The sequence below is a fragment of the Arabidopsis lyrata genome (genome assembly GCF_000004255.2).
Source record: "Arabidopsis lyrata subsp. lyrata unplaced genomic scaffold ARALYscaffold_5, whole genome shotgun sequence".
Classification (NCBI taxonomy): domain Eukaryota; kingdom Viridiplantae; phylum Streptophyta; class Magnoliopsida; order Brassicales; family Brassicaceae; genus Arabidopsis; species Arabidopsis lyrata.
Genome location: NW_003302551.1, coordinates 14,480,575 through 14,494,462, shown reverse-complemented (window position 1 = coordinate 14,494,462; position 13,888 = coordinate 14,480,575). Strand labels below are relative to the sequence as shown.

At 34.0% G+C, this 13,888-nt stretch overlaps 2 protein-coding genes, 1 long non-coding RNA gene and 1 pseudogene across 3 annotated transcripts; 2 read left to right on the top strand and 2 right to left on the bottom strand.

Moving 5' to 3' along the window:
* Nucleotides 1-4,542: 4,542 nt before the first annotated feature.
* On the top strand, nt 4,543-5,961 carry LOC110228723 (F-box protein At3g49450-like). Its single transcript, XM_021026838.1, has one exon. The coding sequence runs from the start codon at nt 4,742-4,744 to the stop codon at nt 5,942-5,944; it is 1,203 nt and encodes a 400-aa protein (XP_020882497.1). The 5' UTR covers nt 4,543-4,741; the 3' UTR covers nt 5,945-5,961.
* A 1,273-nt stretch (nt 5,962-7,234) lies between these two features.
* Nucleotides 7,235-7,982, top strand: LOC9312035. The gene is given in 2 exon segments (XM_021024344.1): nt 7,235-7,287; nt 7,552-7,982. Coding segments are annotated over 2 exon segments (117 nt in total). The 3' UTR covers nt 7,616-7,982.
* A 2,009-nt stretch (nt 7,983-9,991) lies between these two features.
* On the bottom strand, nt 9,992-11,562 carry LOC110228484. Its single transcript, XR_002332037.1, has 4 exons — nt 11,493-11,562; nt 10,403-10,486; nt 10,207-10,315; nt 9,992-10,096 (listed from the first exon to the last, which is right to left on the bottom strand). It is a non-coding gene; the product is annotated as an uncharacterized LOC110228484 (long non-coding RNA).
* A 75-nt stretch (nt 11,563-11,637) lies between these two features.
* LOC9312034 lies at nt 11,638-12,734 on the bottom strand (annotated as a pseudogene).
* Nucleotides 12,735-13,888: the final 1,154 nt, after the last annotated feature.

The following is a 13,888-nucleotide window of genomic DNA, read 5'->3' as shown; positions in this document are numbered from 1 at the left end:
TATTGAGCTGCGGGTATTAGAGGATCCCGAAGAAGGAAAATGGTCGAGGCATATCTACATATTCCCGCCTATTTGGAAGAATTTAGTTGCACAAGAGTATTTTTTATGCGTTGTTGGGATGACTCACAGTGGTGAAATTGTGTTCTCTTCATATTTTCCATCTGATCCTTTCTACGTTTTGAGGTACAATGTGGAGAGGAACACAATCATAAAAGTTGAAATCCAAAGGCTTGGATCTCGTAAGGGTTCAGAAATTTTCACCTTTATAGACCATGTAGAGAATGTGAAGCACATCTAAGTGTTTTAGGACTTCATATATAATAGGACTTTACAAATACAATCTCTTCATGTAGTTAGTTAGCAATTGTTCAGTTTTCCTCTTCTGTCAACCTGATTGTAAGGTATTGGATGATTATTTTATGTTTTGTTGAAAATGTACCTACCAATACTTTGAAGTTGTTTAAACTTCAAAGTCTAATACTCCTCTTTATGTGCACAGCCGCTTTGTCTCTTCATGAAGAAGTTGGGTACTTACAACATTTATTTTCCTTCTTTACGGTAGCCAATGAGTCATCAAATGACAACATGCAAGGAATCCTCAAGAGACGCCTTTTTCCCAATTCTCAAATGAGAAACTTAGATACCTTATTTCCTCTTTTGAGAACCCCTCTAATATTTTAATTATTATTTTGTATATCAAAATTGTTTAGAATTCTATGTAAGAACCGATCAATAGAGGTGGTCTGTAATAACAAAATCACTAGAACATAACTAAACCTTGACTTGGAACAGAATAAGTTAACAACAAACTGGTAAAGTAACATGTTTAATAATCAAAAATGTCAAAATTCTACATATAAATAAAATTTGAACTCTTAATCCATAAACATTAAATTTTTTACTCATACCGAATGGTTCCAGTGCCTAAACACGCTTTTACTTTCTGGACTGCTCCACCTAAACCAACTACCAGTTCCATCAAAGTTTGTAAACTAGGGCATAAACATCCCAGTACATACGTACGTGTTATTCTTCAATGCCTCACCTTCGTGAAATGGTTGATATGTATTAATTGGTTGATCATCATCCTCTTGCGGTAATGGGTTCAAACGGCTCAATTGAATAGCGAATTTTGGCAAACTGTAACTAAACGCTCCATTATTTTGATAAAATATGACAAAAGAAAAAAAAACCTACAAAGAGAAATGGTACCTGAATCTAAGATCTAGCCATAAAGTATTATTTCTATATTAGATCATGTATTACTACATAATATTTGTTAATTAATTTATATGTTTTGCTTTAAACAAGTACGTATTTAGTTTGGCTTTACAAGATTTGTCATTATTATTGGGCCATTGGCAATATTGTATTATATATGAATAGTGAGATTGTATTTTGATGATACTTTTCCTGATTTTATATTGTGAATAAAAATGTATAAAATCATAAAATATTAACATAATAATTTAATTTATTAACAATCATAGATTTTTTTTTAATTTTTATTAACTTTTCAAAATTCTGAATCTAATAACCCAGATTTATGAAGATTTTAGAAGACTTTTTACAAATAAAAAACTAATAACTCTAACCTTTGATAAAATTTTGATTGAAGATTTTAGAAGACTTTTTACAAATAAAAAACTAATAACTCTAACCTTTGATAACTCAGCAGTTTTTTAACCAGTTTCTTGTCCTTATACTGCTTACCAAGGTTGTGTGCTTCACTAGCTATAGCACTGATCTTGCCGCTAAACTCCTCAATGGTCTCCGTCTCATCCATGGTCAGATTTTCAAACTGTGATGCCAACATATCTATCCGAGATCGCTTTACACTGCTTGTTCCTTCATATGCTTTAGCAAGTTTATCCCAAGCATCCTTAGCAGATTCACAGTTTTGGATTCGTTTAAACTGATTCTGGTTCACAGAGTTGAAAATCAAAGACAAAGCTTTTGAGTTTGCTGTAGCTATTTTTTCTTCTGCGTCAGTCCACTGATCTTCTGACTTAGTCACATCCTTTCCCTTCACCTTTAGTGACTGGAGGCTTCCATCCAACGCTAGTAGCAATCCAAGCTTCCTTTCCAAGTCCACGGATGAGTGCTCTCATCTTCACCTTCCAGTGACCGTAGTTTCCTTTTTCCAGCATGATTGACTTACCGATAGCGATAAACTCCTTGGGGTAGTCCATCCTTTCCGCAGGATCTTCACCTATTGTCAAGTACAACTTAGTTCAGATGCCTGCTCTGATACCAAGTGAAATTTGGATGAACTCAGAACCGTATTCCCCAAACTCAGAAACACTGAGTATTACTTTATTAGAAATCTGGTTAAGAAGTTACAACTCTCTTAACTGGTTTTACACAAGACCTAAAACTACTTTTAGCTTGTCACCTGAGATTTCTAAGACTCACAAGAGAATTACAAGAACACACTCTCTAATCTCTCTTGTAACTCAAACAGAGTAACGCTTACTCTCTAACAGAACAAAAAAGCTTGCACTACCTTTTTGCTTCACAAAACGGCTAACCCTAGCAAGAGCCTTAGCACCCCTTTTATATTCACGAGGTCTTCAAATCTTCTAGGTTTAGTCTTCTCGATCTTGGATCTTTCCAAATCTCCATCGAATATCTTCTTGCCAAACTGAACTTATTCTGTTGTGATCACCACGTCATTCATTCATTTGGCGCCTATTCCACGTCAGCAACAATTACTTGGTCATTACTCCTGTATCCAAGAACAGCTTCAATCCTGTTCCGGCAACTTGTGCACTTATCTGAGCTCCTGGTATAGAGTGCACTTACACTCCGCTTCTTGCCTTCTCTGTAGCGACCGTTCAATTTCTTAGTTCCACGTTCGCCATTTCTAGTACAATCTGTGTGTACTTGTTAATCGCTCCTTTTACTATGCTCAATCTTGACATCGATTTTGAACTCAACCTACTTGAGACTTAACTTGTAGCTTGTTTGTTTTGACATGTACTCAAACTAATTTGGTTACTTGTAAACTAGGCTGAGAAGATCTCAACACTGGTGTGAAAATAGCCAATTTAAACATTGAATCATACTGGCCTAGTCTCTTTGCCAAGCTTTGCCAGAACAAAAACATGGATTATCTCATCATGAACGCTGGTGCCGGTGGATCTGCTGCTGCTCCCGTGGCCGTTTCTTCTTCTGCATCTTCATCTGGAAGTGCCACTCAAGCTGCCCCAGTAGCTGAAGAGATAAAGAAGGTACTATATTCTTCTCTCCTTGAACCCTTTTACTTAATTGATATACTTTACTCATAATAAATACATAATTGTAATATATTACTTCTGATATTCAACATTTCTACTTTATTTGTTTAATTTGTTCATCTTGTGATGAATCATCTTTAGGAGGACGAGAAGGAAGAGAGTGACGATGATTTTGTATCCTTCTTTTTTGACTAAGAAGCTTTAATCTATCTCTTCAAGTATTTTCTTTGAAGGCAATCTGTGTTTAGGCGACTCAATTTTGTGAGATTTTTTTGTTCTTAGGAAGGTCTAGTAATTTTACTTGGTACATGTTTTATCATGAGTTTTGAGCCTATTCTTTTATATTAATCAATGTAACAATGTTGGGTTATAACGTTCTCTCGGCTAATTCCGCTCGCTTACCTAAATCCTACACGTGACTAATTATGGATTATATCTAGTTATAACGACATCTTTCTTTAATTTGAAATTTTACACTAATGGCTATTCTCAGTTAAGTACTGAATACTGATATAATTGATATGCGAAGAACTATTTTAAGGAAGAACGTTTCCTAAAATACAAGTAAACCCTAAGCAATAGGCATTCATTCGTTGACAATGTAGAGACCATAATGAACTTGTTAAACACGTTATCACGGACCAACGTAACGAGTATGCCCCCCAACCTTCTCTTTCTCTTTGACCAAAAAAAAAACTTCTTTTTATCACGCTTGGATTTAAAAAGGTATCATATCTTGAAAGTTTGAATTTGAATGGTAACATCACAACAAGATACACACTAGTGAATTTTAAATGTTATGAACACGTTTTCAACTATTTTACACCTATAATACAGTCACATAATTTTTTTATACTTTTTTTTTATGCGAATACCTAATTTATCAATTGTATTTGTATTTCCGTCATAACTAAAATTCTATTGAAATATGTTATTGTTTATGAGACTGTCATATTAAAAATCATAGTCCTGATATTAAAAAAATGGAAAGACACCCTTTGTAAAACAGAAAAAAATATACAATATCATTTTCTTATTAATTTATTGTTATTTTTGGTATTTTTACCATAAGATGATTGTCTTTTTGTGGGAAATAGTCTAAATATATATGCCAAATTTTCTATAATAAAATCAAAATCTATTCAATTTTGTTAAATGTAAAAATTTGATATCTTTGCAAGATAATCACTTAATTTGGGTAGTATAGTGTATGTGTATATATATATATATATATACACTTAAAAAAGTAATGCCTAATTATAGATAAATAATCTAAATATGTAATAATATCTAAACAGGGTGCTACAAAAAGGAAATTAAAGACAAAAAGATAAGGTTACAAAAAAAGAGTAAAGATAAAAATTGTGGTAGGTAGAACATAAACCGAAAGGTGGCAGTCATGTCTGTCTAGTGGACCTGTAAGGGTTTCATTTATAAGGTCACTGTTGTGTTTGTCAATCGGTACTCAGAAATCTAAGGGTTTCATTTCTTTTTCGTGTGCAATGTCGGCCATAAAAAAACGAAAGAAGCACGTCTCCAAGGAAGATGTTGCCCTAACCATATCTTCTTCAGTGGGTGAATATGGAGAGAACTCGGGTACGTTGCTAATTGACCTCGTGGTCGATATACTCTCCAGATTGCCAGCGAAATCGGTGGCGAGGTTTCGTTGCGTGTCAAAGAAGTGGAATTCTCTTCTCCGCAGTCCATATTTCACCAACTTGTACCTGAGGAGGTCTCCTGCTCGGCCACGTCTCCTAATCACTTTTCAAGCTGAGGGTAAGTGGTCTTTCTTCTCATCACCCCAGTATCTGATTTCAGACCAGAACTCAAATCTTGTAGTTGTTGATAATCATATGGATGTCCCTAAAGATTACTCGTTTGGAGTTTGTGAACCTGTATGTGGATTGTTGTGTACTAAAGATGAGTGGGTTTTAAGTAGAAAGAGGGATGCAAGGATGATGATATGTAACCCTAGCACTGGAGAATCCAAATCTTTACCCAAAGTGAGATCGAGAAGGGGTAAGGTTGTAACCTATATGGGGTATGATCCAATCGAAAAAGAGTATAAGGTATTGTGCATGACAATTTGTCAAAGGCCATTTAAGTTCAAAGCTGAAGAGCATCAAGTTCTTACACTAGGAACAGGCAAATTGAAATGGAGAATGCTTGAATGTCCTGAAGCCCATTACCCTTATTATCATGGGTCAGTTTGCATCAATGGAGTACTGTTTTATATTGCTAAGAATAGTGAGTCTAGAGAATGTAGGATAGTTTCCTTTGATATGAAGGATGAGAAATTCAAGTTTATACCGATCCAAGCTCAGTTGTCAACTTTAATAAATTACAACGGCAACTTAGGAGGAATTCGTCATGAATCATTTGACTTTATGGATGGTGGAGATGCAGTCTTTGAGTTGTGGCTTCTTAATGATGTTGTAAATCAGAAATGGTTAAGGTATGTTCACATATTGCCGCCTATGTGGAAAGACGTAGTTGGGGAGACTAGTGTTTACGTTGTTGGGACGATCGGTACAAATGAAATTGTGTTTTCTCCCGTCGTGAAGTCTAACCCTTTCTACATCTTTAACTTAAATATGGAGAGCAACTCTATCACAAGAGTTGAAATCAAAGGGACTGGACCTTTTGAAGGTCAACAAGTTTACACCTCTGTAAACCATATCGAGAATGTGAAGCTTATTATGTAAGTTCTTAATTGCTGTAATTTTCCTCCTAATCTTTCATAAGTACTATATCATGGGCTCTTAGTTAGTCCTTATTTTTATGATCATGTAGTTTTCCTATTGTTCAGTTATTATATATGACTATTTTATATTTACTTCATCTTTGTCTGGTTATGGTGTCCATGCTCTTGTTTACATTAACCACATTTTGGGAAAAATATTTTTTCTAAGTTTTATATGTTAACTTTAAACACTCGAGAATCATACCCTTGTTTTATATTGGACCTTTATACTTTGCATTCCTTTCGTACTTCGTCACTTTGCCTATATCTCTTCAAAATGGCCATCTGGGCTTGCCAAGGTTTTCTTGGCTTAAGGACAAAAATAGGCTGGGCAATAAAATGTTCAAAGGTAATTGTGAAGTTCATGAAAATATCTGAATTGTAACCCAATAGACCAATCGAGATTAGAACAAGAATCAACTCTGCCAAGATATTCTACTGTATAATAACCTCCCTTTCTGTGAGTGGCTTAACTATCTTGCTCTTCGAACCTCCCATGTGTCATTCCTTGCACGGGCTTGCTTGAAGCATATATTTTTGGGCTTCAATCCGTTTGTCTTAATTTGCCTCCTCTACTAAGAGGAGGTAGTTGGTAGGATCCTTCTTTAAGATGGTCGGAATTTAAGATTGATTCTAACTTCAATGTGGATGAACCTTTTTATCATAGATTTGGATTTAAATAACTTTACATTGATAATTTCCCGTTGACAAAAGAAAAAGACGAAAATTTCTCTTATAAAAGTTTGGTATTTTAATCAAAAATTATATAGAAAGAATTATTTAAAAAAATTTAAGCGCAAAAATAACAGGTTTTTTGTTTGTTTTGAATATCGAAAAAATAACGGTTTTTTCGCGGTAATAATCTAATATATTATTTGCATTTAAACAAACATCTTTTAGCATGAGTGTTTCTGTTATCTTTAAGAGCACACTTTGATAAGGAAAGAATAAGAGGATGGACAAAAAAAGTTTCGGTGGCTCAGGAGATATAATGGTTGGATTTGTATGGAGATTGGAGACCTACACAACACCTTAAACCGATTATCCCTTTTGTCAGTATCGTATATTTATTTTGTCTTATTTCCTATTTTAAAGTTTAAAAAAAAAACAGCTCGAAAATTACTCAAAGTCTTTAATCCTCTCTCTGTAGTCTCTTCATGTTTTGTTTTTATGTTTCATTATATCTGACTATGAATCGATGAGCTCTATTGTTTATTTTTATAGATCTTTCGTGAGACGCGAGCTAGCAACAATGGCCACCAGTGAGCTAGCCTGCACTTACGCCGCTCTAGTCCTCCACAACGATGGAATCGATGTCACCGTAATTCCTTTTTATCTTCCGCTTTACCTTTTCTGTAGGAACCGTTCAATTTCTTAGTTCCACATTCGTCATTTCTAGTACAATCTATGTGTGTGTAGCTTGTATATTGTACTCAATGCCTAGTATTTGTTTAGGGTTTAATCGCTTCTTTTACTAGTCTCAATCTTGACCTCGATTTTTGGACTCAGCTCTATTTGAGCCTTAAGTACTTGTAGCTTGTTTGTCTTAACATGTATTGAAACTAATTTGGTTACTTGTAAAATAGGCTGAGAAGATCTCAACACTGGTGAAAACAGCCAATTTAGACATTGAATCATACTGGCCTAGTCTCTTGGCCAAGCTTTTCCAGAACAAAAATATGGATGATCTCATCATGAATGCTAGTGCCGGTGGATCTGCTGGTTCTCCCAGGGCTGTTTCTTCTTCATCGTCTTCATTTGGAAGTGCCACTCAAGCTGCCCCAGTAGCTGAAGAGAAAAACAAGGTATTGTATTCTTCTCTTTTTAAACCCTTTTACTAAATTAATATACTTTACTCATAATAAATTCATAATTGTAGTTACTGCTGATATTCATCATTTCTAATTTATTTGTTTAATTTGTTCATCTTGTGATGAATCATCTTTAGGAGGACGTGAAGGAAGAGAGTGACGATGATTTTGTATCCGGCTTCTTTGACTCAGAAGCTTTAATCTACCTCTTCAAGTATTTTCTTTGAAGGCAATTGTGTTTAGGCGGCGACTAAATTTTGTAAGATTTTTTCATTAATCTTAGGAAATCCATATGTAACTTGTACATACATGAGTTTTAAGCCTATTCTTTTATATTAATCAATGCAACGATCTTGGGTTATAATTAACGCTTAATTCCGCTCGCTTACCTAAACCCTACACGTGACAAATTTTGGATTGTATATTGACATCATTCTTGGATTTGAAACTTGCACTAATCGCTATTCTCAGTTAAGTTGATATATATAATTGTTATGCGAAGAACTATTTTGAGGAAGAACATTTCCTAAAACACAAGAAAACCCTAGGCAATAGGCTTTCATTCGTTGACGATAGAGACCATAATGGACTTGTTAAACACGTTATCACGGACCAACGTAACGAGTATGCCCCCCAACCTTCTCTTTCTCTTTGACCAAAAAAAAACTTCTCTTTCTCCCACTTGGATTTAAAAGGTAACATATCTTGCAAGTTTGAATTTGAATGGTAACAGAACAACCAACTAAAAATTATGAAACTGCCATATTTAATATGACAGTCTTGATATTCAAAAAAAAAAAAAAAATGGAGAGACACATTTTGCAAAACATAAAAAGATACAATATCATTTTCTTATTAATTTATTGTTTACTTTGGTATTTTAACCGTAAGATAATCTAAATATATATTACCAAATTTGCTCCAGCCAACTCAACTCACTTTGTTCAAAACGTTGAGATCGATTGTGTTATGCTCTAACACGCTCTACTCCTCTATTCGAGGAGGAACCAGCAACGCCAACTGCCACTAGCTATACTTGGCTTCTCTCTCTCTCTACTGCGTCAATAAACGCCAACTTTTTACTCCCACTATTTTAGCCTCTTTAAAGGCTTCACCAACTGAGGCTTTTTCTATGGTTTTTTTTTTTTTTTTGAATGGATGTAAAATTTATTCATAAAAACCCGGTGTTACATTAAGTGCTTCAGTTTTGAAGGTGAAAGTTTTGACATTTGTGGATACCCTATTTATCTATGGTTGATACTCCTTCAGCCGTGGATACCCTATTTATTCCTACCCAACAAGGTTCATTGGCAAATAAAATTGTAGGGAATGTTTTTGAAAGCAATATGTTTGCTTCCTTAAACTCAAGAGTTGATACTTCTTTTGAGATGGGTGGCTCCTCTCTAACAACCCAAGAATATGTTTTCCTATTCTACATATCTTTCACTTAAATATAGAGAGGAACTCTATCACAAGAGTTGAAATCCAAGGGACTGGACCTCTTGAAGGTCAACAAGTTTACACCTTTATAAACCATATCGAGAATGTGAAGCTTATTATGTAAGTTCTTAGTTTAAATTTAATAAAAAAACTTAAGATATCAGTGCTGTAATCTTCCACCTCCTAATCTTACATAAGTACTATATCATGGGCTCTTAATTATTCTTTATTTTATGATCATGTTGTTTTCCCATTGTATTTTATATTTACTTTAATGTTCAATTCATTTTTGTCTGGTTATTGTGTCCATGCTCTTGTTTACATTAACTACTCTTGGGAGAAATATTTGTTCTAAGTTTTAACACTCAAAAATCACACCCTTGTTTTATTGGACCTTAATACTTTGCATTTCTTTCATAATTCGTCACTATGCCTATCTCTCATCATCTCTTCAAAATGGTCCTTACATTTTTTACATTCTAACAAATCGTACATTTGCTTTTCAAATATATAAATCAGATATATATTGGTTTTATTGGCTTAGGAAAAAAAAATAGGCTGGGCAATAAAATGTTCAATGGTTTGTGAAATTCATGAAAATATCCAAATTGTAACCCGATAGACTAATTGAGAGTAGAACGAGAATCAACCCTCCCAAGATAACTTCCCTTGCTGTGAGTGTCTTAACTATCTTGCTCTCCGAACCACCCATGTGGGTCGGAATTAGGGAGATTTGTTTCTTCACATGTACTTAGCTTGTCTTTGATAAAAAGTTACAAAAAGATATGGGGACTTACAACTTCAAGCCAATGCTAAAGAGCTAATTTTTGAGTCTTTTCATCTTTAGATAAGCCTTTCCCAACCTAAAGAGTGAGATTCACGTTGGTTTTTCATAATAAAGAGAGATATAGATATACTAACAACACCTTGAGTTATAAGTAAACAGAGATAAAATGATGTCAGACGTTAGCACCTCGTTTTCTAGCTCGCGCCCATTTCGAAACATCGCCTCATGTTTCTCTTCTTATAAAAAAAAAAGAACATAGCTCAAATCCAGAGCATCACCCTCTAGAGTCTTCCACCTACAACATTTCAAGCAATACCAATTAGGGTTAGTCTAAACATCTTTAAAAGAAATTAAAAAGAAGAAGATGGATCAAGTAACTCACCAGAGCTCCTCAACAACGATGGCACAATCTGCAAAATTCCTTCTGGTCATGTAACTCTTGTACACCGTTGTAACGTAGTTGCAGCTGCATCAAGTTCGGTGAGATCTCTTACTATCCATAAATATAAAGAAAATAATGGATCCACCGATAATGTAAAAGAAGATACTTAATTGATGCATACGATATTAGATCTCTTAGGGTATTGATAAAATAAAGAAAAAGAAGGAGGAACAACTTTTCAATAAATTAATCTGGCACTAACAAATCCGTATATTGCACGATCAAAAGCAATCTCAAAATATTTTAAACCTAATAAAAATTGCGTAACCTAAAAACAATTCACTCAACTTTTTATTTCAAGAAAGCAAATATCCTAAATAAAATATCTATATTTTTCGTATGAACCCATCCCTGGATGTAACAGAATCATAAATATGAAAGACAAAATGAAAATATTATTTTAAATATACGAAATCACAAATTATTTAAAACAAAACAAAAAGAACCAAAATCTCAAATATCAAACAACTTAATCAACTGATCGATCATTCACAACCAGAGAAATCAATGTAAAAGTAGAAATACACCAATATGAAAACACAACCACTAATAAAAAACAATGATACCTCTACAATCTCAACTTTGAACTCGTCTTGGATAGCCGCTCATAGAGAAAAAGGATCAAACAAACCCTAATATTTTTGGAGAATTTATGCTTGACTAAAAAAAGAGAAATACCACGTTTACAAACTCTAAAACGTGGAAACATTGGAACCTTAATCTAAATTATAAATCCATAATGAAAACAAATTATATATAAAAGATCGAATATTACCTATCCACCGGTTCATAAAAGATCGAGTATTACCTATCTATATATATATATATATATATATATAAAACTTAAAAGAAGGAGACCACTGGAATGTTTAAAATATTCTCATCTCTAATACATACAAAGTAGTATTAATAACAATGTACAAATGATATTAAGTATGATTATGCAAAGAATAATCATTTTCCAAGAGCATGACCAATAATACTTTAAGATGAAAAAAAAAACAGAGCAGAGTTGAGATGTAATACATACCGAAACTCCATTTGAGTTAACCTAGGGAGAAGAAGAAGAAGTCGTAGTTATTGAGATGTAATACATAGCAACTGAAAGTCTTAATAAGACAAGGATGAAGAGAAAATCTTTATTGAATATTTCTGCTTAAAAGATTACAATGATAAGCTCGAGCTTTTTTATCAGGATGAGCACACCACAACCCTAAAACCAGAAGACACTCAGCTTCTTTATTATCGAATTCATTACCCTATTTCTCATCAACAGACGAAGTCATCACTTCTTGTTTTCCATAAAGTTTCCAAACTTTCCCCACAAGACTCTTCTCATTACTCTCTGAATCACTGTTATCTTCTTGCGTTCGTTCCAGCGATTTTCTCCCTGTGACAATCTCTAGTAAAACAATTCCAAAGCTATATATATCAGACTCTTTACTCGCACTTCCTTTCGTTACATATTCATGTGCCATGTACCCAAAAGTTCCAGCCAATCCTGTTGTATGGGAACCATGTTCATGGTTCATAACCCGAGCCAAACCGAAATCACCTAACTTTACATTGAAATCACTGTCAAGCATTATATTGCTTGCTTTGATTTCTCTGTGCAGTACACATTGATCCCATTCTTCATGAAGATAAAGCAGAGCAGAGGCTAAACCAAGAGCTATCTTGTACCTTATGTCCCAAGAAAGTAAATGGGGTCTTTTGCCAAAGAGGTGGGAGTTCAAGCTACCATTTAGCACTAACTCATATATCAGCAAGAACTCGTTTTTTTCATTACACCAACCAATGAGTTGCACCATGTTTCGATGTCTCAGTTTGCTGATGATCTTAACTTCATTTAAAACTCTTTCTTTCGCTGCCTTGAATCACCGGATAATTTCTTCACCGCAACCATTGTATTGATTTCTTTCAAATTTCCTTCATAAACCGCTCCAAATCCTCCTTCACCTAGCTCTCTATGGCTTGAGAATCTGTTGGTTGCTCACACAAGATCTTTATAAGAAAACTTTCTTGGTCCTGCTTCCCTTTCAAGATCTTCGTTTATCGATATCATGTTTGCTATATCTCTGTCTTTCTTTTTTCTTTGCTTCCGTGACCAAACCACCACGATCGTGTGGACCAAAACTATCAGTAAAACAAACCCGGAAACCGAAATGCCAACTACCAATCCTATCTTGCTATCGGCTTTCTCGATATCCAAAGTTGAACTGAGCTCCCATGATAAAAGTCTATGTTCCTCTGTGTTTGTTCCAGCAGCAGCTATAAACCCAAACATTACTTCTGATGGTTTGCGAGGTCGATGATGTAAGAAAGGCTTGAACTCTCCTTAGGATCAGAGGTTGTTAGCTCATAAGCCCAAGTCACACTTAAATTCTTAGTCACAGAATCATAAGAGATCTTTGCATGACCAATATCTTGGCTGTGTTAGCTTGCATTCCAACGTTTTCAACATCGATGTGTTCTTTCCACACATCCAACCTGCAAACAAACGTAAAAATAATTAATATTTCAATTTGAAGAAATCAGAATCTATAAAAAATTAAATCATGAAATCAGTGTCATCTCAACATGAAGAAAACAATCATAATCATTATCCTAGCATATTGCGATCGACATGCTCCAAAACAATACAAAATATATATATTATCAAAACTATATGTTTAGGTTAACGAATATGAGTTTTAATGGTGTGGCCGAAGCTCTATATTTATACCTTAATATCTAAGGCAAACCGTCATAATTATTTCTTAAATTTTAATTTTTAAAAATTAGAAATTTTCTTGATAAAAATATCCGTAATATATTTAGAATTTACCTTACTATTTAAAAAAAGAAAAAGAAAACGAAAATTCCGTATTCTAAATCAAAATTGAAACAATCAAACCCTAAAGTTTTCTCTCACGATTACAAAATTTTTTTAAAGCGATTGAATTGCTTAAAAGCCCAATATCTATTTAACAATTTCATCACGATAGACATACCTATGCAATCTCGACCGATCTCGTTTTAGAGAACTCTGTTTTTTTCGAGCTTTAAAAGAGACCCAGTATATTTTAGAAAGTAAATTAATTAATGTTAGTTTCAAAAAAACAAAAAGAAAATCATATAAATAATTCATATTAAAATACAAATATATATAGTTAGATTAGAGATTACCTTCTCGTAGTCATCTAATCCCACACATTCCCTTTCTCTTTCCTTAACAGTTTCCCATATCAAAGACTCAATATACCTCTCTAGCTCATCAATCTTCCCGTTCCCATGCTTCTTAGTCCCGAACACAACATATCTTGCAACCACAATTTTCAACAACATTACATTATATATGTTCATTCACTTAACTTGATATATTATATAGAGAAATTATTTTGAATCCACTTACGTGAAGCCATTGAGGTGAAGAGGATGTTGTTG